Source organism: Lynx canadensis, chromosome E2 (assembly GCF_007474595.2).
Source record: "Lynx canadensis isolate LIC74 chromosome E2, mLynCan4.pri.v2, whole genome shotgun sequence".
In the NCBI taxonomy this organism is placed as follows: domain Eukaryota; kingdom Metazoa; phylum Chordata; class Mammalia; order Carnivora; family Felidae; genus Lynx; species Lynx canadensis.
The window spans coordinates 33,834,022-33,859,849 of record NC_044317.1 but is presented as its reverse complement, the minus strand read 5'-3'; the positions used below and the strand labels follow the sequence as shown (position 1 = coordinate 33,859,849).

The following is a 25,828-nucleotide window of genomic DNA, read 5'->3' as shown; positions in this document are numbered from 1 at the left end:
CCATTTTCTCAGCCTCAGTCTTCAAGTCATAAAGAATCTACCCCAGACCTCTCCTTCAGGTTTATGCTTCCTCTGTGCCCAATACTTGCTCAGAAACCTGAATAGAGGGGTGCCTGGGTGGCTCAGTCGGTTGAGTACCTGACTCTTAATTTCTGCTCAGGTCATGATCTCACAGGAGTGAGACTGAGCCCTGCGTCAGACCCCTGGTTGAGTGTGGAGCCTGCTTGGGCTTCTCTCTCTCCCTCTCCCTCTCCCTCTTCCTCTCTCCCTCTGCCTCTCTCACTACCCCTCCCCTCCTCACACTGTCTCTGTCTTTCTGAAAATAAATAAACTTTAAAAAATTAAAAAACAATTAAAATGATGGCAGGAAAAAATGCTTTCCAGGCGATTTAGGAGAGTATAAATGATTGCAGAAAGTAAATTCAAGAGGAAAACAAGAAAAACAAGACACGGTTCATATTTACAGAGTGAGAGCCTATGAGTTAAAACTATCACAATAATAACTCATGCTGGAGGGTATCATTTGAAAATTAATTACTGTTTTGGAGTATAAAAGAATGAGTTTAGCCAACCAATACATCACTGCAAATCTTTCCAACATCAGAGTGACAACAGAGCAGGCAGCGTGGCCTAGTTCTCGGACTCCCTGGCAGATGCAGCCTGCGTGCGGCCGAGGAGTCCCTAAGCTGCACCCACTGAGGGTCCTAATCCATGGCTAGCTGCCAGAACTGCAGAATGCCGGGCGGAGGAGCGGTTTCTGAATACCACCCCAGATGGAGGGGGAGAAGAAAAGCAATTTCGAGGACTCCTCTCCACCACACAGTGCCGCACTCCAATCAACACCCAGCAGGCCTGGCTCTGAAGACGGGAGAGCGGCAAGGGCATCCGGGTTCGGGAGTCGAACGGCGCTGGAGCCCACAATTCTGAAAACGGTACAAGGCGCTACAGGTCAGACGTGACGCTTGCTACAAGTTCTGAGAAAACTGATTTAGTCAAAGATGAACGCAGTTTCCCTGGCTGATCCAAACTATTGTACCACAGTTGCTAAATGCTGAGGGAAAAACCAAGCTACTGTGCATGCTGAGCTCTTACTGCCTCTTGTTCAAAACTGGTTTGAATTACCAGATGATCAGCTTAATCCAGGGCATGTCTGGTTGTCTTTCAATTATTAAAGGTAAATCCTATAATTTTCTAATGTAAAAGGAACTGGCCTCTCCCACCCTCCCCATGCTATGACTGACCTCACTTCTTCCAGGATGCTGTCCCTCAAGATCCAGCCCAAATACCCTCCAAACGAGATGAAGCTGTAAGTTTGCTTTCACAAACTTCACCAGTAAAGATGCTATATCTACAAATAAGTTAGATTTCTGTAAAGCAGATATCACAGAATAAGCAAGAATTCTGAGTCATTTTAAGATTGCCAATTTTCTCATAAAGAAAACCAATGCTGCCTTATGCTGAGTTATGTTTTGTGCATGCCTGGTCTCCTGGTCAGGAATGATTAGTTATCATGTCTGGGGTGTGCAGTTTCACTCACTCAGTACCTAGCCTGGAGTTAAGTGTGTATGCTTCCAACCAATCATTTGTCTACATGCTCCTTGCCAAGCACTACGAAACCCGACATAATCCAGAGACACAATTATCATCACACACTAAGTCCCCTGTCTGCCTTCAAGTGCCAGCCAATGGTGCACAAGGTCAGGGCACTACACGGACCCAAAGGACAAGCTGGAGAGAGCCAAGAGAGCAGGTGACCAGGCCACAACTGCGCTTAAGTGGGCTGCCTGAGTTACAGGTATTAGGTGGCCTACACAAGTAACAAGTGTTAGTTGGCCTGCATGAGTTTCAGGTGGAGAAGAAGGATAAGGCATCCCACATTGAAGGAAAAACAGCAAGGATGCAGGCTGAAAGGAATTCAACAAGCAGCTAAGAAATGAGGAACCCTTGTCTGAAATTTCAGTGAGGCCAATTTGTGGCATCCTACACTAGACTGTCTGTGCCCCAAGGCAAACGTTTGTCTGTTATGTTCATTAAAGTATCCCCAGAGCCTAGAATAGCGCCTGGCACACGGAACCCAGCCCTGAAAATAGCCTTGGTTTTTTTGTTTTTGTTTTTTTTTCCTGATTATAAAATTGATAGATACTCATTATAGAAAAGTCAAGCAATACAGAAAACTGAGTAAGACAGTCATTGTCAGAAACCTCCCCATCCAGATGCCTCTGTCACCAGTTTGGTAAACCCAGCAGCACATTCTTGTAATTCATAGAGCAGTGTTCTAGCGACATTTTGAAAGTCTTTCAACTCTCAGTGACTTATGTATTGTAAGGCTGACTACTTAATAATTCCATTTGTACACATTCTCATTCGACAGGATAAAAAGAAATAAATATACACCTCTGTTCGTTGTTGATAGAAACAATAACGCAATCTGAAGGCCTCTCTTGATCACGGGCTTTCTGAACCACTTGATAAAAGTGCTGGAAAAGCTCTTCTTTCCATGTGTTCCTGCCGCTGGCATCCCCTAAAAAATATTGACATATTCATGTTTTCGCAAGGGCAAAGGCAATCACTGAAGGTTCTCAGGGTTTTTTACAAAAGTGGAAGTGAATGGCAACCCCTCTAGAAGGAACAGATGAGGAAAAGAGAAGTAGCTTCTCAGCAAGACTCTTACCTAACTGAGTGGACTGGTATCGCTCATGGTTCTCTTCATTCCTTTTTGAATAATCAGCCACATTCTGCCATAATTCTTTAATGCTATTGGATGAATGAAAATAGAATAGTTTGTGCAAACGTAGTTTCCCTCTATGAGTGTGTCCCCAAAAGCCAAAAAAATAAATACCAGGCCACCTAGCACAATCCATATGCACCAAAATAAAGGTTGTGTCTACACAGAGGTAAAAAGTCACTCAATAATCTGTGCTCATTTTAGAACACTGTGAGTTTCTGGGATTTTTCTGCTCCCTCCCATTCACTTCCTCTTGCCTGTTATGATGAAAAGTACTATATGGAGCCACCGATCTTTGTCAAGTCAGACCTATACAGAAAAGAGACAGACTCAGACTTCAAGGTGTTTATTTTAAAGGAGAAGAGATCATTTTACCAGATGTGTGTATCCTTTGAGGTGCTTATCTCTGAAGGTCTTCATTGGATATGGGTAAAAAAATGAGTCAACAAGATCTGCTCACTTTACTCCTAAACAGTCTACGGCTCCTGTGAGCAAGCTATTTTCCCATGCTAAAGGCATGCAAAATAGTGCACAGATGCTGGGTAATCTATTAGCCATCTAAAGTAGTCCCCTTTGCTGTGATTTAACAGAAGAAAGGGGGAATTCGGTGCACTCTACACCCTAAATCAGGCATTTTTACTGCGGCTCTCCAGCATCCAGACACCAATGTGTCTGTCCACAAGGAATGTCCTGCCAGGGAGAGAACCACCTCGGCAGGCAGCAATTAGTTCCTTTCTCACCAGGGGCATCACGCCGCATGGCAAAGCAGCCATGGAACACGCTCAGTCGAACCATGACTATTCAGCAAGCTGCCAGCAAACGTCAATCCCTTTGCTCTGCCCCTGTACGATTTTCATTCGGGTTCTTGTCCACATCCGATTTCCTGACACAGCAGAGATGTAGCTCCAGACTTTTAGAGGCAAAGCTTTTGCTTGAATCCATGCCTCTCCTACTGCTTGAGACTCCTGAGCTAGACAAGAATGTTTTCTCCCCTCAAGCAGGCTTTATCTTTGTCTACTATCTCTGACAAACACTAACCATTGACTCCAGAGGCCATTTCTTAAGCTGCCTGCTTTCTCCAACCCTTGCTAGGGTGTGTTCTTGCTGGCTTTCCCTCAAACTTCATACACTTTCTTTTAACGAAGTGGTATGTAAACCGCCCACCGCCACGCTAAGTAATTAGACGGGGTTGGGGAGTGCCCCAGAAGCTGGTACGTGGCCACCCAGGAAAGGCAGTATGATGTTTAAATTTGCAACTGCCTAGGTAGGAGTCTCAGTGCTGTCACTTACTAATTGGGTAAGCTTCAACGAGTTACTTAACACCATCATGTCTCAGTTTCCCCACCTGTAAAATGGGGCTATTAGAACCTACCTGGAAGCACTGCTATGAAGATTAAATGAGTTAATGCAGGTAAATCCCTTAGAACAGAGTCTGATGCAGAGCAGGCCCTCAATAGATGTGAGCCACTATCACCCATTTCTGCTTTCAGGTTTCCTTCACACCAGAGCTAAGAAAACCAGTCCTTCCAAAGATCACCTACCAGTGCAAGTATTCTGAGCCTTACTGTCAGGAAATGTTACCTGAGAGAGACTGACCCCCATTAATAGTCACTCCTGAATTCTACACTTCCAAGTGCTTCCGCAGTCGAGGAAGGCATTTTTCAATTTTGAATTATTAATCTAATCTGACACAAATCTCATCTTTAATGCAGGCAAGAGAGAGGCCCTGTCAAGGTTCATACATATAAAAATCAATTCAAATACTGTTCAAGGAAAACTGCTTTTACCAAAACTACAGAGGTAGATCCAAAGCGAAAATCCTGAAGTGCCATGTTGATTTACCTACTTAGTTACTTAGAGAATCCACAGCTGAATATAAAAGACACAGGAAACTAAGTAAGACCACCTTCAAAACTGGTTTACATACTTTGGAATACTACACAGTGGTCAAAAACAATGAGGATGAATAATCCTCCCTCACATACTGTAATGTGAAAGAAACGAATTCCAGAACAAAATAGCACTGTGAGCCATTTCAGGTTAAAAATAAGGGGGAAAAGGCCGGGGAGGGTTCTGAAAGGGATTTTCACTTTTTACTATCAAACACTTTTACATCTGTTTATCTATTCCTTGGGGGGGGGGGGGGGAGTAAGCCATTTTTATGTGACTTTATATTATACGAGAATACTGATTCATCTCATAATAAAGTAAATTTCCATATTTGGAGCACGGTTAGATGGTAGCACAAAAAAGGTGGGGCGGTGTGGAAGAAGGGAGTGAAGGGCCAGCCAGTCACCCAAATGGGGCTCCCCTGAGTGGCTCGGGTGCCCGAGTCCCATCAGCCTGCAGGTCTATTTTAGTTACTAGAGTCCAAACGACTATGGAGAGGGAGAAGTTAAAGCAGAATGGCTTAATATGATCAAGCTGACCTGAGGGACTTCCCAAAAAGCAAATATTAATAGCATCAATTTTAACAAACACATAAGTCTGCACAGTAAGAACACATCTAAATTACTACTAAAGCTTTTAGCAAATTGAGCCACAACAATAAAACTTTACCTTAGCATGTCTTCACCCTCCTCTAAGTAGCCCTCTTGGGGAGAATAAGAAGTCGGCAGCAAAGGTTTATACGGCTTGCTGCTAAAAAACCAACAAAGACAAAATTACACTTAAGAAGAAATTATTTCCCATAGCCCACACATTAGTTTCCACAGTCCTGGTACACTCAGAGGTGATTAAATCTTCAGTTAAACTGGATTTCAAAAACTCAAACAATGCTTTCCTCAAGACTTTTTTTTTTTTTCCCAGAGCCTCTATTCTAGTTTGTAATGCTTATTTCTATTTTTGTCTAGTTTGTTTGCACAACTGCTTTTCCAGAGTGGACCACTGAAGGCACAGTTCTGTCACAAGAAAAGAAGACCATTATAAATTTACCAGCAGAAAGGGGCTTCAACATAATGAATGTGATTTGCCCCAGTGAACTGAATTAAAACTAAAAACAAAAAAAAACAACAAAAAAAAAGTAAGAATGTAATGTTGGTGGTGTTTGGTAATTAAAAAAAAAAAAATTGCTGTGGGTTTTTGTTTTTTTTTTTAAGATTCTCTTTGGCAGATGTTCCCACCAACATCACCATAAATTTTCATGAATTATCTGCCACCTTTAATGTATCTGGCACTAACTCCACAATGGTGCTTATGAAAGAACATGCTTAAATGATTTGTGTGCATCAATTCTAAGTACTAAAGGTCCTCTATTAAGACCACTGTTATGTTTACATACCAAACGCATCTGACACACGTCAACACTGTCCCCCTCATTTAAAAGTCATGTGGTTAACAAATAACATAAATCTAAATCTAAGACAAAAATAAGGGGCAAAACCTAAGAAGAAAATGCCTGTTCCCAATTGTTAGCTGAAAGAAACAAGGGGCTAAACAAGATTTAACTATTATGAATTTGGACCGAGAGGGTTAAAGAGTTATTAGAAAGCTTTCCTTTTCCAAAAAGGATCAGGAGCACAGATGCTCCACTCGACCCTCTTCTCAATGATCCTAGCCAAGTTTGAAGGCCATGAGAAGGAATAAGCAGATGGTTCAATGTGAGTAAGTCAAAAGGAAGTTGCATTTGCCTTATTCGGCTTCCTAGCAACTAGACTGAATGATGCCAAGAAAGCCAGCCGGCTCTAAGGAGAAACGCTGCAGGACACTTGGAACCCAGCGGTCGGGCAGGGGAGAGAAGCCCCCCAGACACCCTCACCTGGCAAAACAAATCCAGTGCCTACTGACACCCACATTTCCCGCCTCGCTGGGACCATCCCCTCCCCTTGCAGTCCCCACCCCAGCCTATCGCGGCCACACTAATGCCAACCACTTGACTACCAGGACAACCTTTCAAACTCCAGTAACATCAGATGAGCAGTCTGGCCAAGCCATCAAAGAATAACTTCCCACTTCTCGATGGGAGGGAAGGCCCCAAGCACTCAACGCACCTCAGCCAGCTGGACAAAGGATTCCGCAGGCCAAAAGGCCTGCGCTCAAACACTGAAGCCCAAGCACTGAGAGAGGCAGACGCGTACGCTGGCTGGGATCCCAGAGGCCTGAGAAACATCCGTCCCAGAGCCACGGTATGTTCCTTTTCTCCTCCTTAAAAACATCCCCTAAGTAGCGTGGAAGCTGGGGGTTCCCAAATGGACTGCTTAAAGGAATCACACTCAGGCAGGAATTTTCTTTGTGTAAGCACATAAACAGGCATGTGAAATATATTCACAATACAATGGCCAAAGGAAGGCTTGGATGTTATTAAATATGGCAAGGTTACACCAAGTCCTGGCAATGCCACTGTATTTCGCCATCTCCTCAGGGCCTCCCGCTAATTGGTGGCACCCATTAAAACTTCAATTCCTCTCCTACTCAGTGGGTAGAAGGTCAAATAGAAAATGGAACTTCTAATTACACATATATCTTGGGAAACGAATACAGTTTCCAACATGCTCAACGAAGATGCTTTCAAATGCATTATATTTAAGCCTTATAACAACCACACAAGCTGGAAAATGTCAACCTCCCCACACTTTTTAGAAACAGATGAGAAAACTGCGAGTCAGGCTACATGACTTGCCACACACAGCTAAGCAATAAAGTCCAAATTCAAACCCAGGTGTGTCTGACACTAAAACCCAGGCTCCCTCTTATATCCCATAGCCCAGAAACTCTGGGATTAACCCAGGAGGTCTGCAAGTAAACAAAACAAGACAAAACAAAAACAAACAGCAATAAAAGAAGGACAAATATAAGGGACAAAGATATTAAGTCATTCTATATTTTTATGGAAAGTAAATTCATGTAAGCATAAAAAATTCTCATTCGAGAACATACAAATATGGCAGAGGGTTCCACAGTGACACGGCTGATTTCTTTCCTTTCCATGCCTCTCCTGGCCATGTCCCAGCAGGCCATCCAGGTCTACCTTTGGATGGACCACCTAAGTAAGAGCAAAGACTGACGTGGAAGAACCAGAATTCTCATACGCCAATAGTCCGAAAGCAAAATGGTATAATCCCTTCAGAAAATCGTCTGGCAGCTTTTTAAAAAGTGAAACACATAATCCAGCCAGTCCATTCCTAGACCCGATAAAAATGAAAGCACATGTCTACACAAAAACTTGTGTATGAATGTTCCCAGCATCTTCGTTTGTGATAGCCCAAAATGGGAAATGTCCAACAAGAGGATGGGAAAACAAACTGTGTATCCATAGTCTTAGCCTGCTTAGGCCACTGTAGCAAAACACCATCAGCTGGATGGCTAAAACCACAGAAATGTATTCATCAGAGTCCTGGAGGCTGGAAGTCTAGGACCAGAATGTCAGCATGGTCCAGGCCTAGTGAGAGCTCTCTTCCTGGCTTACTGGGGCCACCTCCTTGCTATGTCCTCACATAGCCCTGCCTCAGTGCATACACATGGAGAAAGAGATCACTATTCCTCTCTTTTTTTTAATGTTTATTTATGGGGGGGGGGCAGAGAAAGAGGGAAACACAGAATCCAAAGCAGGCTCCAGGCTCCGAGCTGTCAGCACAGAGCCTGATATGGAGCTTGAACTCACAAACCACGGGCTTGAACTCACAAGCTGTGAGATCATGACTTGAGCTGAAGTCAGACACCCAACCCACTGAGCCACCCAAGCACCCCCACTATTCCTCTTCCTTTATAAGGCCAACAAACCTACCAGATTAGGACCCCACCCTTTTGACCTCATTTAACCTTAATCAGCTCCTAAAAGCCCTATCTCCAAATACAGTCAAGTTGGGGGTTAGGGCTTCAATGTATGATTATAGGAAACACAGTCCATAGCACCATAAAATGGAATACTAATCATCAACAAAGAAGTGATATACTGATCCGCCCACAGATATGGATGTATCTCAAAATAATTATTCTGAAAGAAACAAAAAAAAAGAAACCAGAAACTTCTCCTCCATGAAAATATACTATATGATTCCATTTAAATAATTTATATAAATTATATAATATATAATTCATATAAATTCCTGAAAAGTGCAAATTAATCTGTCGTGATAAAAGTGACAGATCAGTTGTTGCCAAGAGAAGGGGGACTTATAGCTGCAAATAAGGATACTTTGGGGGATGACAGTTGTGTTCATTATCTTGATTGTAGTTGCTGGTCTGACATCCACATGTCAAAACTCAAGTTGTACATTTAAAACTTTTTTTTTAATGTTTATTTTTGAGAAAGAGAGAGAGAGAGAGAGAGAGAATGCAAGTGGGGTAAGGGCAGAAAGAGAGGGAGACACAGAATCTAAAGCAGGCTCCAGGCTCTGAGCTGTCAACACAGAGCCCGATGCGGAACTCGAACCTGCGAACCATGAGATCATGACCTGAGCTAAAGTCTGGTGCTTAACCATCTGAGCCACCCAGGTGCCCCTCAAGTTGTACATTTTAAATATGTGCAGTGTATTATTATACATCACTATTATGCATCAATAGTCATATATCAATAAAGCTGAAAAAAATCCAAGCCTCTTTTCGGCTTCATTTTTTTCCTTCTTCAACATCACTGTTTTTTCTCTCTCTCTCTCTTTTTAAGTTTACTTACTTATTTAAATGTTTATTTACTTTTGAAAGAGAGAGAGAGCAGGGGAGGGGCGGGGAAGGGGACAGAGGATGGAAAGCCGGCTCTGTGCTGATGCAAGGATTGAACCACGAGCTGTGAGATCAAGACCTGAGCCTAAGTCGAACATTTAACTGACTGAGCCACCCAGGTGCCCTTATTTATTTTTAAGTAATCCCTATGCCCAATGGGGGGCTCGAACTCACAACCCCAAGATCAAGAGTCGCACACCATTCCACCTGACCCAGCCTGGCGCCCCAACATCAGTGTGTTTTCAACGTGTTTCAAGTTTTGGTGCTGGTCAGAAATCATACAGATTCTGATGTCTTTATATGGAGAGAACTTTACACATCTATGGAAAGAGAATCTGTGGAAACACTTCCTCACTGTTTCAAATTAAATGTACATGTCACTCCCAAAGCCTCCAGGAATGCTGGTACGATTATTTTTAACTTGTTACTATTGTATCTCAATTACTTCAACTTATTAGACAGCTGATCTATTAAGTTCTCAGGGTAGGACCCACTGGGGATAAATTTTAAAATTAAAAAGATTTTTAAGAATCTACTCTTAGAAGTTCCATCATAATTTCAAATTTCACTGAAAACAATTTGAATTTTAACGCTCCTCTGGAGAAATTTCAATCAAGCCTCCAGAAATAGGAAGAGAGTAGTACCATGGCACTGTCAAAGGACCCAAACCAAAAAAAGTCATAGGCTTCTTTTATGATAGTCTCAAAAGCAGAGTGAATACACAGCTAAACACAGCGTTACCTTGTGATTCAGCAATCACACCCAACTGATTTGAAAACGTATGTCCACACAAAAACCTCCACATGAATGTTTATAGCAGCTTTATTCATAACAGCCCAAAACTGGAAGCAACCAAGACGCCCTTCAATAGGTGAAACAGATAAGCAAACTGTGGCACATCCAGACAATGAGTATTATTAAGTGATCAAAAGAAAAGAGCTACCAAGCCACAAAAAGACTTGGATAAATCTTAAATGCATACTGCTAAGTGAAAGAAGCCAGTCTAAACAGGCTGCATACTATATGGTTCCAATTATATGACACGCTGGAAAAGGAAAAACCATAGAGATGGGTGAAAGGATCAGTGGTTGCCGGAGGTTTGACAGCATGGAGTTGAATAGGTGAAGCACGGGGTTTTTTTCCAGGCAGTGAAATTATTCTGCATGATACAGTGATGGTGGATACGTGACACTATGCATTTGTCAAAACCCACTGAACTTCACAGCATAAAGAGTGAACCTTAATGTATGCAGATTTTAACAAATCATTTAGGAAGTCGAGAGGATCCCAGGGTGGAATACAAAATGTGACAAAACAATTACAAATTGTCTATGAATGTATGAAACAACCTCACGGAGAGGAGGGAGGGAAAAGGTACAAGCTCACCTTTGTACAGCTTTGCAGAGAACCCAGTGGGATAGGATTTGGCCCACGGCTGTAGTTTCCAAACCTTGCTCTAAAGCCTAACGAGGCCCTCAAGTGGTAACTTTCAGAAGCCTGTGAAAGGAGGGCCATGTGATGTGGGATCCATGCCACAGGGAAGAAGGCCAGGCCCATGGCTTTGCCCGCATCTGGTCCAGAGTCGATGCCAAAGTCCTGACTCGAACTTAAAAGATTCCTAATGCCCAGCCCCCACCTTTCTGACCTAATTCTCTGTTTCCACCTCCACTCCTGGGGAGCTCCCCCCATGGCAACCAGCATGCCTTTTACCTGCTCGTTCCAGGAGGCCCTTGCCCCTTGCAGGTCCCTCTGTCTTACACACCCCCTCACCCCAAATACCCAATGGCTACTCCCTCACTTCCATCCAGGGCTTTGCCCGATTGTCACTGCCTCTGGTGGGGCCCCCCCTCACTTTCCCCACAACCTGTGCTCCCTGCCCCTCTGACCCAGCTTCACTTTTCTCCATGTCACTCATACACACACACACACACACACACACACATACACACACACACACGTTTTAAAAACAAATTTTATTTTTGTTTCTAGAACAGTTCCAGATTTTCAGAAAAATTATAAAGACAGTACTATGTAAGATAGTTCCCATATAACCTACATTGAGTTTCCCCTATTACTAACGTCTTACACTTGAGGTACATCTGTTATAACCAGTGAACCAATACTGATATGCTATTATTGAAAGAAGTCCATACTTTATTCTGATTTCCTCAGTTTTTACTACTGTCTTTTTTTCTGGTCTAGGATCCCATTCAGGATACCACATTCCATTTTGTCTTCAGGTCTCCCTAGGCTCCTCCTGGCTGGGCCAGTTTCTCAGACTTTCCTTGTTTTTGATGACCCAACAGTGTTGAGGAGCACTGGTCACATACTACATATTTTTACTTATTTGTGTCAACTCATCCCAAGCAGGAAGGTAAGCTTCTAGAAGACAGAGATTTTTATCTCTCTGTTTACCATTTCCCCAGCAATCGGAACAGAACTTGCCACATCATGAGTGTTTAATGAATAACTATAGAATGAATTTGCTAAAATGAATGATTTTTTAACTCTAAAACTCCACAGACCTTCAGGTTTCATAGAGCCCAACCCTTCTCATTTAGCACATGAAAACAATGAAGTCTTGAGGGGTTAGGTAACTTTCCAGTTACAGGAACCAGAACTAGAACGTCCTCAGCGTTTTGTGACCACCATACCCAGAAGCCAGGACCCATCAAACACTGTCGTCCAACACTTCAAGTTGCCCACAAGGAACCTGGGAGCCCATACTCATTCTCAGCAACCTCAACAGCTTTTTCTGAATAACAGTGTTTATTTGGGTCAACAACTTGAATATTTTATTGCATCTTTATATACATCCTTTCTATAAACATAAGTGAAAAAAATAAAAGGACAAAATGTTGACACCAGTAATCAAAAGTCATCTAGCAGGTGACAAACAGGAGTGAGATCTTTTAGGTCAAATCAAATACTTTTTAGGCTTTAACTGATCACCTGAAACCAGCCCCAAGTGCTAGAAAACCCTATGAATGGTTGTGTATAAATGGAGAGACATGAATACCCTGCCACATCAGATAGATGACTCTATTTTTTTTTTTTTAATTTTTTTTTTTTTCAACGTTTATTTATTTTTGGGACAGAGAGAGACAGAGCATGAACGGGGGAGGGGCAGAGAGAGAGGGAGGCACAGAATCGGAAACAGGCTCCAGGCTCTGAGCCATCAGCCCAGAGCCCGACGCGGGGCTCGAACTCCCGGACCGCGAGATCGTGACCTGGCTGAAGTCGGACGCTTAACCGACTGCGCCACCCAGGCGCCCCTATTTTTTTTTTTTTTGAGAGAGAGAGAGAGAGAGAGAGAGAGAGAGACAGCAAGCAGAGTGCAAGAAGGAGAATCTTAAGCAGGCTCTACGCTCAGCTCAGAGCCCAACAGGGGGCTCGATCTCCCTACCCTGGGATCATGACCTGACCTGAAATCAAGAGTCAGATGCTCAACAGACTGAGCCACCCAAGCGCCCCTAGATGGTTCTGTTTTTAACTCAATCCTTCCTCTTTAGTATCTTTTCAGTTAAAGATATCAGGGATTGCCTACTCATTATACCTGTTTGGCAACCTTTCAACATGTGCTCAGGGACAACTAAATAAGAATCCAATTTCATTTATTGATAAGTAATTGCTGAGCACCTAAAATCTGCTAAGCATGAACTTCAAAATGTGTCCTTTCTCGATTCACCCAGAGCCCAGTAAATAGCATGCTCTAAAGACTTACAGAACACTTTAGAAGGCTTCAATTCCTCAAATAAGAGAGTCCATCAATACTAACCCCACAGGCCTAAGGACAAGTTTACATAAGATTTTAAAATTCTAGCCCTCATGGGGTGCCTGGGTTGCTCAGTCAGTTAGGCATCTGACTCTTGGTTTTGGCTTAGGTCATGGTCTCACGGTTTGTGAAATCGAGCCCGTGTTGGGCTTATAGCCTTCAAAAAAGCACACAACTAAGAAAACAATCAAAGTTACAAAGGCAACCCAGATCTTGAACTCAATTATACCATATACCATCTTTAAGAGGCATTCTTAGTGGGAATTAAGGACATTCCCAAAAAACAAACACAAATGGTAAAAACTGCTATAAACAGGTTTTAAAAAAATTTTTTTTAAGATTTTATTTTTAACCAATCTCTACATCAAACATGGGGCTCAAACTCACAACCCTGAGATCAGGAGTCACATGCTCCACTGACTGAGCTAGCCGGGTACCCTGAAAGTTTTAATTTTTTAAGGAAAAAAAACGAAGTGATTCAAAAACAATATGGGGGCGCCTGGGTGGCTCAGTCAGTTGAGCATCAGACTTCAGCTCAGGTCATCATCTTGCAGTTCATGGGTTCAAGCCCCACATCTGGCTCAGTGCAGACAGCTCAGAGTCTGGAACCTGCTTCGGAATCTGTGTCTCCCTCTCTCTCTGCCCTTCCCTAGCTCGCACTCTGTCTTTCTCTCTCTCAAAAATATATAAACATTAAAAAAATTAAAAAAAAAAAAAAAGAAATTAACAAAATGGAAAGTACCCAGTGCTTTCAGATTCCTCTTCTGTGGTAAAAAGAGCATGACCTTAAACTTCAAGAACTATCTATTGTACCGTCCCCTGCTCCACAAAACTCAAACACAATATGACAATAGGATATGTGACCTGAGTCTTCAGTAAGAATGTTACTTCCTCCAAGGTAAAACAATTTCAAAGTGCCACGTTAAACATTCAGTTTACTCTCTGTTGTGGGCTGAATTGTGTCCCCTGGTACCCATGACTATGACTTTATTTGAAAACAGGGTCTTTGTAGATGTAATCCAGATGAGGTCATGCTGGATTAGGGTAGATCCTAATCCAAACACCAGTCTCATTGGGAAATTTGGACATAAAAGGAAAATTTGACACAAAGACCCAGGGAGAGAACACCATGTGACTACAGAGGCAGAGATTGGAATGATGCAGCTCCAAGCCAAGAAATGTCCAGCACTGACTACACCGGCCAGAAGCTAGAAGAGAGGCATGGAACAGGTTCTCCCTCAGAGCCTCCAGAAGGAACCAACCCCGCCAACACCTTGATTTCAGACTTCTGGCCTCCAGAACTGTGAGAGTAAATGTCTATCATTTTGAGCCACTTAGTTTGTGGTTCTTTGTTATGGAGGTCCTAGAAAACGAATATATTCTAATTCTTTCAGGGTCCTGTGGGCATTTGCAAAAAGAACCTAAGATCATACTGGAGGAAGTATTGAATCCTGGTTCCAGTATTGGAAGTACTGGAGTGAGTGCCACACTCTTCAAAGCAGTTGCACGGTCATGCTTAACTCGTGGAAACTACTTTCATGAATTAATGTAACTAGAAACGTTATATATACACATAAACATGTGTGCAGGTATGCACATCCTCTACCATATTCAGATTATACTAATGATGGGGGTGCCTGGGTGGCTCAGTCGGTTAAGCATCCAATTCTTGGGGTGCCTGGGTAGCTCAGTCGGTTGAGCGTCCGACTTCGGCCCAGGGCATGATCTCACAGTCTGTGAGTTCGAGCCCCGCGTCGGGCTCTGTGCTGACAGCTCGGAGCCTGGAGCCTGCTTCGGATCTGTGTCTCCCTCTCTCTCTGATCCTCCCCTGCTCATGCTTTGTCTCTCTCTCTCTCAATAATAAATGAACGTTAAGAAAAAAAAAAAGCATCCAACTCTTGATTTTGGCTCAGGTCATGACCTCACAGTTCGTGAGATCAAGCCCCTTGTCAGGGTCCATGCTGCAGCACGGAGCCTGCTTGGGATTCTCTCTGCCTCTCCCTTGCTCATGCGTGCTCACTTGCTCTCTCAAAATTAAATAAATAAACATAAAAAAAAAAAAAAAGGAGAGAGATTACACTAATGAAGAAAATATCATCCCAAGACACTAAAAAATATTTCGGGAATACAAAATAGGGAATTTATCTTCATAAGCAATTTCTGATTTTATAACTTCTGATTTTGTAACTTTTCCAGGACTTCCCCAGGAAAAATCTAATCGCAACAGTTTTCAGATGGTTGGCAGTAAAGCCCAGGTTAGCTGAAAGGCCCCATGAGGTAATCTTGACTTTGGTAAAGGTCTGCATAGGTCTTCAGCTTTGCAGGTTCAGAAGCCAGATAGTCTCCCAAATCACACAGGTGTGATCAGGTCCAGGAAACAAGTTCACAACAATCCAACCCACAGATCCCAATTTCCAAGTTCAAGGACCAATTCATTAATTTTCAACATATCTTTCAGTGACCGGAACACTTAGACCTCCCTCACTCCTGATAACAAGTAACCAAAGAACTAAAATGGAAATCCAAAGACTGTTTGGCTAACATGTAATAAAGAGTCAGACATCCAATCTAGAACCTAGAACATTTGACTTCTTCCACCATAGAACATTTGACTTCCTCCCCCCGCCAATACAACACCTGCACAGAACAGTACAATCTTTATATCCACTATGCCATCTGTACTGGCTACACTCAGTAGGGTAGACAGAGACCTCTGTATTTTATAGGGAAGTAAACTAATGTTAAGGAAACAAAGAGGGCGGTTTATCCATTCATTCAACACATGCTAACAAAACCCAATGTAACAAGGTAAACAGTAGGCGGCACTTAACTCCAATATCCTGACCCTCAGTCAAATGCTCTCTTCACTACATACCAGTCACTTCTGGAATGTACCTCCCCAGCAATGCACTCCTATCTGCCAGATCATGTGTCTCTCTTCCTTAGAATATGCTGCATAAACATGGAAAAATTACTTCTAGTGCTTTTACTCTTCTATATATTCCATGTAAATCCCAATATATTGATATATTACATGTATATAAACAAAACATATTACATGTTAGATATGTAAGATATCTCACATATCATACAGGTAACATATAAGATAGTTCACATACACACATAGTGCCAAAGATTTCACTTTAAGCTTTTTCTTTTTAAAGTTTATTTTGATAGAGAGAGAGAGAGAGAAAGAGAGAGAACACACACACATGGGAGAGAGAGAGGGAGAGGAAAAAAAATCCCAAATAGGCTCCGCACCATCAGCATGGAGCCCAATGGGGGGGCTCCAACTCACAAACCATGAGATTATGACCTGAGCCAAAGTTGGACACTTAACCAACTGAGCCACTCAGGCACCCCCACTTTAAGCTTTTTCCAATAAGCCTTTGTAAATAAAATGTACTAGACCCATCCCGTCCTTCTTTAATAACTGAAATAGTTTTTCATCATTTGTCTGTTTCTTGGCTACTCAAGGTCAATTATGACCACCACTACTGTATTTTTCTCAAATGTAAAACTTGCACTTTTTCATATCTGAAATTAGGGAACCTTCTTACAATAATATATACATTTAATGTTGTGCATTTTCCTTTTAAAAGGGACTATAAAGGGGCACCTGGGTGGCTCAGTCGGTTAAGCATCCGACTGTAGCTCAGGTCACGATCTTGTGGTACAGGGTTTGTGAGTTCGAGCCCAGCATTGGGCTCTGTACTGACAGCTCAGAGGCTGGAGCCTGCTTGGGATACTGTATCTCCCTCTATCTGCCCCTCTTCCATTTGCATTCTGTCCCTTTCTCTCTTTCAAAAATAAATAAACATTAAAAATTTTTTTTAATTAAAAGGGACTCTAAAGATGAATGATTTTTCTTTCCAATTGGAACCATATCTGAGAATAACCAAACTGTTTACAAGGGGGTATTATATGAGTAGTCCACCTAATAAATAATGAGAGAATAATCAAATAATAAATTATCTAACATCCTGCAACAACCAGTAAATGAATGGACACAGATAAAAATCAATGGTTGCTGGGGTGCCTGCATGGCTCGGTCAGTTGAGGGCCTGACTCTTGGTTTTGGCTCGGGTCACAATCTCTCAGTTCATGAGTTCAAGCCCCGCGTTGGGCTCGGCACTGACAGTATAGAGCCTGCTTGGGATTCTCTCTCTCCCCCTCTCTCTACCCTTTCCTTGATTGTGCTCTCTTTCTCTCTCAAAATAAATAAAAATGAACTTTAAAAGTTAAAAAAAAAATTTTTTTTTTTAAATCAATGGTTGCTAACAACATATATAGAACAACTAGGCATTAGGTTCTTTTCAATAGAAGTGTATATCACCTATGGAATTATGTTGCCAAAAAAGAACCTGAATCCTGTCACACATCTATATCTGCCTATAATTTACAGGAAATACAAGAGGCAGAAAGACAAGTTAAATGACACCATAAGAGGCAACTGGCATAGCCTGTGGGAAACCCTAGAAAACAAAGGACCTGCTTCTTCAATAACAACAAAATATTAGAAAAAAAAAAAAAAAGATGAGGGAACGTATAGATTTAAGAATTAAGAGGCATCAACCACTATAGAACACTCAACCCAACAAGAGCAGAATATGCATTTTTCAAGTACACGTTGAATATTCTTAAGGATATACCATGTTAGGTCACAAAACAAGTCTTAATAAATTTAAAAACATGGAGATCAGGGACACCTGGGTGGCTCAGTCGGTTAAGCAACTGACTCCGGCTCAGGTCATGATCTCACGGTTTGTGAGTTCGAGCTCCGAGTGGCGCTCTGTGCTGACAGCTCAGAGTCTGGAGCCTGCTTCAGATTCTGTGTCTCCCTCTCTCTCTGTTCCTCCCCTGCTTGTTCTCTGTCTCTGTCTCTCAAAAATAAATGTTAAGAAAAAAAATTAAATAAATAAATAAATAAATAAATAAATAAATAGAAAATAAAAACACGGAGATCATACAAAGTATCTTGTACTGATCACAACAGAATGAAACTAGACATCAATAGCTGAAGAAAAACTGAAAAATCCATAAAAATGGGGAAATTCCCCCCCTCCTTTTAAACACCAAAGGGTCAAAGAAACTACAGTGAAAATCAGAAAATACCTGAGACAAATGAAGATGAAAACACAACATAGCAAAACTTCTGAAATGCAGTGAAAGTAATGCTAAGAGAAAAAAGGAGAGCTGTAAACATTTACATTTAAAAAGATCTCAAATCAACAACCTAACTTTACCACTTAAGAACTAGAAAAAGAAGGGGCACCTAGGTGGCTCAGTCAGTTAGTATCCCACTCTTGATTTCAGATCAGGTCATGATCTTATGGTTCGTGAGTTTGAGCCCCATATCAGGTTCTGGGCTCCCAGCATGGAGCCTGCTTGGAATTCTCTCTCTCTCTCTCTCTCTCTCTCTCTCTCTCTCAAACATTAAAAAAAAAAAAGGAACTAGAAAAAAGAACAAATAACCCAAAGCTAGGAGGAAGGAAATAATAAAGATTAGATCAGAGATAAATAAAATAAAGACTACAAAAACAATTGAGAAAAAAAAAAAATCAATAAAACCAAGAGTTGGTTCTTTGAAAAGATCAACAAAATTAATAAGTCTTTAGCTAAAAGACAAAAAAGAAAGAACATAAATAACTAAAATCAGATATAAAAGAGAGGACACTACTACCAGTTTTACATAAAAAAAAAAAAAAAGGATTATAAGAGAGCACTATGAGCAATTATATACCACAAATGGATAACCTAGAAGAACTGGACAAATTCCTAGAAACACACAACCTACCAAGACTGAATCATGAACAAATAAAAAATCTGAAAAGACATGTAATGAGCAAGAAGACTGAATCATTAATTTAAAACCTCCACAAAAGACTATACTTTCAGGGATCATTCCTAGAATTTGTTACTACAGAAGTTTCTCTGAATGTGTAGAGTACCCAAAACCATGAGAAGGAGGTATAGCATTCTCTCCTGAGGATGAAGGTGGCTCTGGGGGTTGCTTCTGCAGCTGTCTTTTGCTGTTGATGATCATTCTTCTCTTCCTTTGGGAGAGCAAGCGGGAGAAAACAAAAACAAACAAAAAACTCCCATAAAGAAGAGCCCAAAACCAGAGGGCTTCACCAGTGAATTCCACCAAAGCTTTAAAGAATTAACACAGATCTTTCTCAAACTCTTCCAAAAAATTGAAGAGCAGGGAACAATTTCTCACTCATTCTATAAAGCCAGCATTACCCTGATACCAAAACCAGATAAAGACACTACAACTATAAATCAATGTCCTTTATAAACACTGATGGAAAAATCTTCAAAAAAATATTAACAAGCAGGATTAAAATGATTATATACAGAACATTAAAATGATTATACACTGGGGCACCTGGGTGGCTCAGTCGGTTAAGTGTCCGACTTCAGCTCAAGTCATGATCTCACAGCTCATGAGTTCGAGCCCTGTGTCGGGCTCTGTGCTGACAGCTCAGAGCCTGGAGCCTGCTTCAGATTCTGTGTCTCTCTCTCTCTCTGCCCCTCCCCTGCTCACATTCTGTCTCTCTCTCTCTCTCTCAAAAGTAAACATTAAAAAAAATTTTTTTAATAAATAAAATGATTATACACCATAACCTCAATGCAAGGATGGTTCAACATATGAAAATCTATCAGTGTGATACTCTGCACTAACAGGATGAAGGAAAAATTCACAGGATCGTCTCAACTGATGAAGAAAGCATTTTGATAAAATTCAACACTCTTTTACAATTAAAAACAAAGAAACCACTCTACAAACTAGGAATACAAGAAAACAACCTCAACATAATAAAGGTAATATAGAAAGAGACCAAAGCTAATATGTTTAATGGTAAGATTGCAGGCTTTCCCTCTAAGGTCAGGAACAAGACAAAGAGGTCCACTCTCACCATCTCTTCCCAGTATAAGACTGCAAGTCCTAGTCACAACAATTAAGCAAGAGAAAGAAATAAAAGGCACCCAAATAGGAAAAGAAGAAGTAAAATTATTTCTGTTAATGGAATGATGTTATATATGTAGGGAAAACCCTATAGAGATTGCACCAAAAATAACTTAAAAAACCTGTTAGAAGGGGTGCCTAGGTGGTTCAGTCAGTTGAGCGTCTGACTCTTGATTTCAACTTAGGTAATGATCTCACCTGTGAGAACTAATAAATTAAGCTAAATTCCAAGACACAAAATCAACTTGCAAAAACTAGTTGCAATTCTATATACTAACAATTAACAATATGAGATGAAATTAAGAGAACAATTCCATTTACAATATCAACAAAAAGAATAGACTACTTAGGAATAAACTTCAACAAGGAGGTAAAAGACTTGTACACTGAAAACTATGAAGTATTTTTGAAAGAAATTAAAGAAGACACCAATAGGAAAGATATCCCATGTTAATTTATTGGAATATTTAGTATTATTAAGATGTCAATACTACCTGAAGCAATCTACAGATTCAAAGCAATTCCTACCAAAATCCCAACGACTTTTTATAGATGAAAATTCCATCCTAAAATTCATATGGAATTCCAAGGGACCCAAAACAACCAAAATAATCTTGAACCAAGTTGGAAGTTTCATACTTCCTGATTTCAAAACTTATTACAAAGCACTGTAATAAAAACAATGTGATACTGGCATAGAAATAGACATGTAGACCAAAAGAACAGAACAGAAAGCCTAGTAATATACCCTCACATGTAAGGCTTAGATAATTTTTAGAAAGTGCTAAGACCATTCAATGGGAAAAGGACAGTCTTTTCAACAAATTGTGCTGGGAAAACTAGCATCCAATACAAGAGAATGAAGCTGGACCCTTTGATCTTACACCATATACAAAAATTAACTCAAAGTGCATCAAAGATTTATTCATTTTTTAAAAATTTGTTTTAAGTTTATTTACTTATTTTTGAGAGAGAGACAGAGAGAGCGAGAAGGGGAAGGCAGAACGAGAGGGCAGAAAGGCAGAAAGGAAGGCAGAAAGAATCCCAAGCAGGCTCCACACTATCAGCATGGAGCCCAATGTGGGATTCAAACTCAGGAACCGTGAGATCATAACCTGAGCTGAAACCAAGAGTCGGAGGCTTAACCAACTGAGCCACCCAGATGCCCCAAAGTGGATCAAAGATTTAAATATAAGACCTGAAGCTATAAAACTCTCAGAGGGAAAGCTTTATGTCACTGGATTTGGCAATGATTTCTTGGATGTGATACTAAAAGCAAGGATGACAAAAGAAAAAAATAGATAAATTAGATTATACCAAAATAAAAAAAACTTGTGCAAATAAAAACTTGTGCAAACAGGGTGAAAAGGCAACACACAAAATGGAAGAAAATATCTACAAATCATATATCCAATAAGGGATTTATATGCTGAATATATAAAGAAATCCTACAACCCAACAACAAAAAACAAATAACCCAATCCAAAAATGGGCAAAGGACCTGAATAGACATTTCTCCAACAATATATACAAATAGGCAATCAGCACCTGAAAAGACACTCAATTTGACTAATCATCAAAGAAATGCAAATCAAAACCACAATAAGGTGCGCCTGTCTGGATAGTTCAGTAGAACATGAGAATCTTTATCTCCGGGTTGTGAGTTCAAGCCTCACATTGGGCATAGAGCTTACTTACACACACACACACACACACACACACACACACACACACACACCCATGATATCACTTCATATCCTTTAAGATGGCTACTATCAAAAAAACAGAAACAAGTATTAGCGAGGTTGTGGAGCAGTTGGAACCTCTGTGTACTGTTGGCGGGATTATGAAATGGTGCAAGAGCTAATAGGAAAATAGTCTGGCAGCTCTTCAAAAAATTAAAATTAGAACTACCATATGATCCAGAAATCCCACTTCTGAGTATATATCCAAAAGAACTGCAATATCTCTCTAAGAGATATTTGCACATTCATGTGCATTGCAGCATTATTCATAATTAGCAAGAAGTGGAAGCAATCCAAATGTCCATCAGTGGAAGAATGGAGAACTTAACATACCATATTTGTTAGTTCTCCAGAAAAATACAACCAATAGGATGTATACCTAGAGATTTATCATAAAGAATTAGTTCATTTGACTACAGCGGCTGGCACATCTAAAATCTGCAGGATAGACTGGCAGGGTAGAGACCCAAGAGGGCCAGTGTTCCAGTTTGAGTCTGAAGGCAGTGTGCTGAAGAACCAGCAAGAAGTGATGTGGTAAATGAAGTCCAAAGGCAGTCTTTTGGAGAATTCTCAATTGCTAAAGAAGGTGGATCTTCTTTATTCTATCAGGCCTTTAACTTATTGGATGAGGCCATTCACATTTTGGAGGGCTCCTTATTCAGAGCCCACCAATTTAAATGTTAATCTCATCCAAAATCACACTCACAGAAGGATCCAGAATAATGTTTGACCAAATATCTGGGCACCCCATGATCCAGCCAAGTTAATATACAAAATTAACCCTCACACATACAGTGGAATATTACGCTGCTTTAAAAGGAAGGAAATCCTGTCATATGCTACAACATGGGTGAATCTTGAGGACCTTATACTAAGTGAAATAAGTCGGTCCCAAAAGTACAAATATTATATGATTTCACTTATATGAGGTAACTAAATGTAGAGTAAATGTCTGACATTAAACTTCTGATTGCCAAGGTACCCATTTTAAAAGATAGCCATCTTGAATAAACATATTGCCAGGTATATGACACAGCCACTAGGTAAAACAATCAGATTAGGAACTAGGTCACCCACACCCATTTAGTTCCCCTTACAGAAAGTCCTGGGTGACTTAGATAACTGACCGCTTGAGTGACCCTGCTTCCACTTTCCCATGCCCTAATTTCTGCTCTTGTGTTTCAAATTAGCCAATAATGAGTGACCCCACAAATCGCCAGACATCCCACCCTTGGACTTTAATAAAATCATAGCCCCAGCTCCCCTCTCTATCCCTCTCTCTAATTGCAACCTCACTTGTACCATGTACCCTCCAAGACTTGTGAGTAATAAATTCTGTTCCTCAAATTCCCTAATTATTTTTGAAGTGCATCCTGCAGTCATAAGAACCACAAGGATTAGTCCAGTCACATCACTGGCCCCTGTGGGGGAAATATCAGTGGGGCTCACTGCGGTTAAGACAGGCCCAGGCAACTGCCTCAGGCAATCCTAGCTGAGAGCATCACCATCAATAGGTTGGGCAGGACTCAACACCAGAGTAGTCAAATTTATAGAAATAGCAAGAATGATGGTTATTTAAGGCTGGGGTAGAGGCGCCTGGGTGGCTCAGTTGATTGAGTGTCTGAATCTTGATTTTGGCTCAGGTCATGAGCTCACAGTGGTAGGATTGAGCCCCAACACAAGCTCCTTACTGGGCGTGGAGCCTGTTTGGGATTCTCTCTCTCCCTATCTCTCTGCCCTTCCCCTGTTTGCATGCATGCTCTCGCTCTCTCTCTCTCTCTAAAATACATGCATACATACATACATTTTTAAAAAATAAAAAAAATAAAAGGTACTGTTTAAATTCTGTAGGATGAAGAAGTTCTGGAGATCTGTTTCATGGCAATGCACATATACTTAGCACTACTGAATTTTATACTTAAAAATGGCTGAGATGGTATAAATTTTTTAAAAAGGACATTCTGATCGGGCTAGGGGAGGGGAAGTGGGGAGTAAGTGTTTCACAGGGACAGAGATTCAGTCTGGGACAATGAAAAAGTTCTGGAGATGAATGCTAATGATGGTTGCACAACTATGTGAACATAGTACTACTAAACTATAATCTAAAAAATGGTTAAAATGGTAATTTTTATGATATATATATATATACATGGAATATATATATATAATATAACTTACACGTAATGTATAAAAATAACAGTGCAGGGGGGAAAAAAAGTACAAAGATTTGATGGTATCTGTTTTGGTGATTACAGAGATAAAATGTTGAGTATACAATGAAGTTTGCAAACTACCCTCCAATATTTAAAAATTGAGAGGTTGGGGGTGCTTGGGTGGCTCAGTAGGTTGAGCATCAGACTTCAGCCAGGTCACGATCTCGTGGTTCGTGGGTTGAGCCCCGCATCGGGCTCTGTGCTGACAGCTCAGAGCCTGGAGCCTGCTTTAGATTCTGTGTCTCCCTCTCTCTCTGCCCCTGCCCCACTCACTCACTCTCTCTCTCTCAAAAAATGAATAAACGTTAAAAAAAAATTTTTTTTTAAATCAAGAGGTTAGCTTGTTTACAGATTTTTCTAACAATATAACAAAAAGCCTAAAGAACATATACTGAGTGGCAAATGCTCAGGGTTGGGGCACCAACCCCATAGAAAACCATAGAAAATTTGCACTTCTTTGTGTTGTGCATTTCAGTGTTGTCTGAATATTTAAAAACAAATTTACTGTACTTCCAAGGAGTCTATATTCCAAAATTAAAAGCTGGAAAAAAAAATTACTACTAGAAGTAGTAATTACTACTAGATTACTACTAAATTACTAGAAGTAAATTGCTACTAGAAGATTTAAAAGAACGTCATTTTTTAAATTATATAAACTAAAATTAAAGTTGGGGCGCCTGGGTGGCTCAGTCGGTTAAGTGGCTGACTTCGGCTCAGGTCATGATCTCACGGTCCGTGAGTTCAAGCCCCACGTTGGGCTCTGTGCTGACAGCTCAGAGCCTGGAGCCTGTTTCAGATTCTGTGTCTCCCTCTCTCTGACCCTCCCCTGTTCATGCTCTGTCTCTCCCTGTCTCAAAAATAAATAAAAAACGTTAAAAAAAAATTTAAAGTAAAATCAACAACAATCACCAAAATTAAACCTTCATATCTGGATTATGTCTTCCTATAATTTTGCTATTTTACTCTGAGAACATCTAAAGACCAATACACATATTTTAAGAATATTTCACTTTACCTTTTAGCTACTGAAGATGTTCCATATTGTCTTCTGCGACGCCTGGCCACTGAAGACATCTTAAGTCCTAGAAAGATAAATTGCTTTTTTTAAGGAATAAATTAGAAAACCATTCGCAGAGTATCACTAGCACTGTGAAACTTTTACAAGCAGAAATGCTTGCCTCTAACCCCCACCCTGCAATCCCATCATACCAATTTGCAAGCAAACACAACAATGAAGACCAGCTAATCACAACCCTGAGATGCCCTCCCAACTCTATTTCTGCTAAAGAAAATGTCTAAGTCAACGCAAAATCTAGAGATGATGCAGGAAGCACTGGCAGAAAGCCTCATGGGTTGGAAAAAAGGGAAAGAGGTAAGTGATGAGGGAAACAAAGGCAAGAGAAATGTAGCTTAAATTAAATCTCCTTACAGCTTGCAGCCCACTGACACCTGAAACACGCAGAGCATGACCTTGCTGCCAAGCAACTCATGGCTGCCTTACTTCCTTGATGTTTTTGTTTTATTAAAGACTAAAAGTAACCTTATCTTAACAGTAGCTTAACCTTATCTTAACAGCACCCCTAAAAGTCTTGAAAGGTTTATTTTCAAATTCCTTAGAGACTTACATTCTCCCTAACCCCCACTAACTTAGAAGTATATACCCGGTCACTCTTCACAACGCCAGTGCAGCTCTTTCTGCCCACGGGTCCCCATACTTTAATAAAATCACCTTTTTGCACC

General features: G+C 40.8%; 1 protein-coding gene and 1 non-coding gene across 2 annotated transcripts in view; one reads left to right on the top strand and one right to left on the bottom strand.

Moving 5' to 3' along the window:
* LOC115502903 (nuclear receptor coactivator 5-like) overlaps positions 1-25,162 on the bottom strand; it is a 37,740-nt gene extending 12,578 nt beyond the window's left edge. Inside the window, exons 1-4 of the mRNA XM_032591272.1 lie at positions 25,104-25,162; positions 5,285-5,365; positions 2,672-2,754; positions 2,395-2,521 (exon numbers count right to left, since the gene is read on the bottom strand). Of these exons, the coding sequence (XP_032447163.1) occupies positions 2,395-2,521; positions 2,672-2,754; positions 5,285-5,365; positions 25,104-25,162 (350 nt within the window). The remainder of the gene's footprint in view (positions 1-2,394; positions 2,522-2,671; positions 2,755-5,284; positions 5,366-25,103) is intronic.
* On the top strand, positions 19,040-19,248 carry LOC115503602. The gene has a single exon (XR_003965438.1). It is a non-coding gene; the product is annotated as a small nucleolar RNA U3 (small nucleolar RNA).
* Positions 25,163-25,828: the final 666 nt, after the last annotated feature.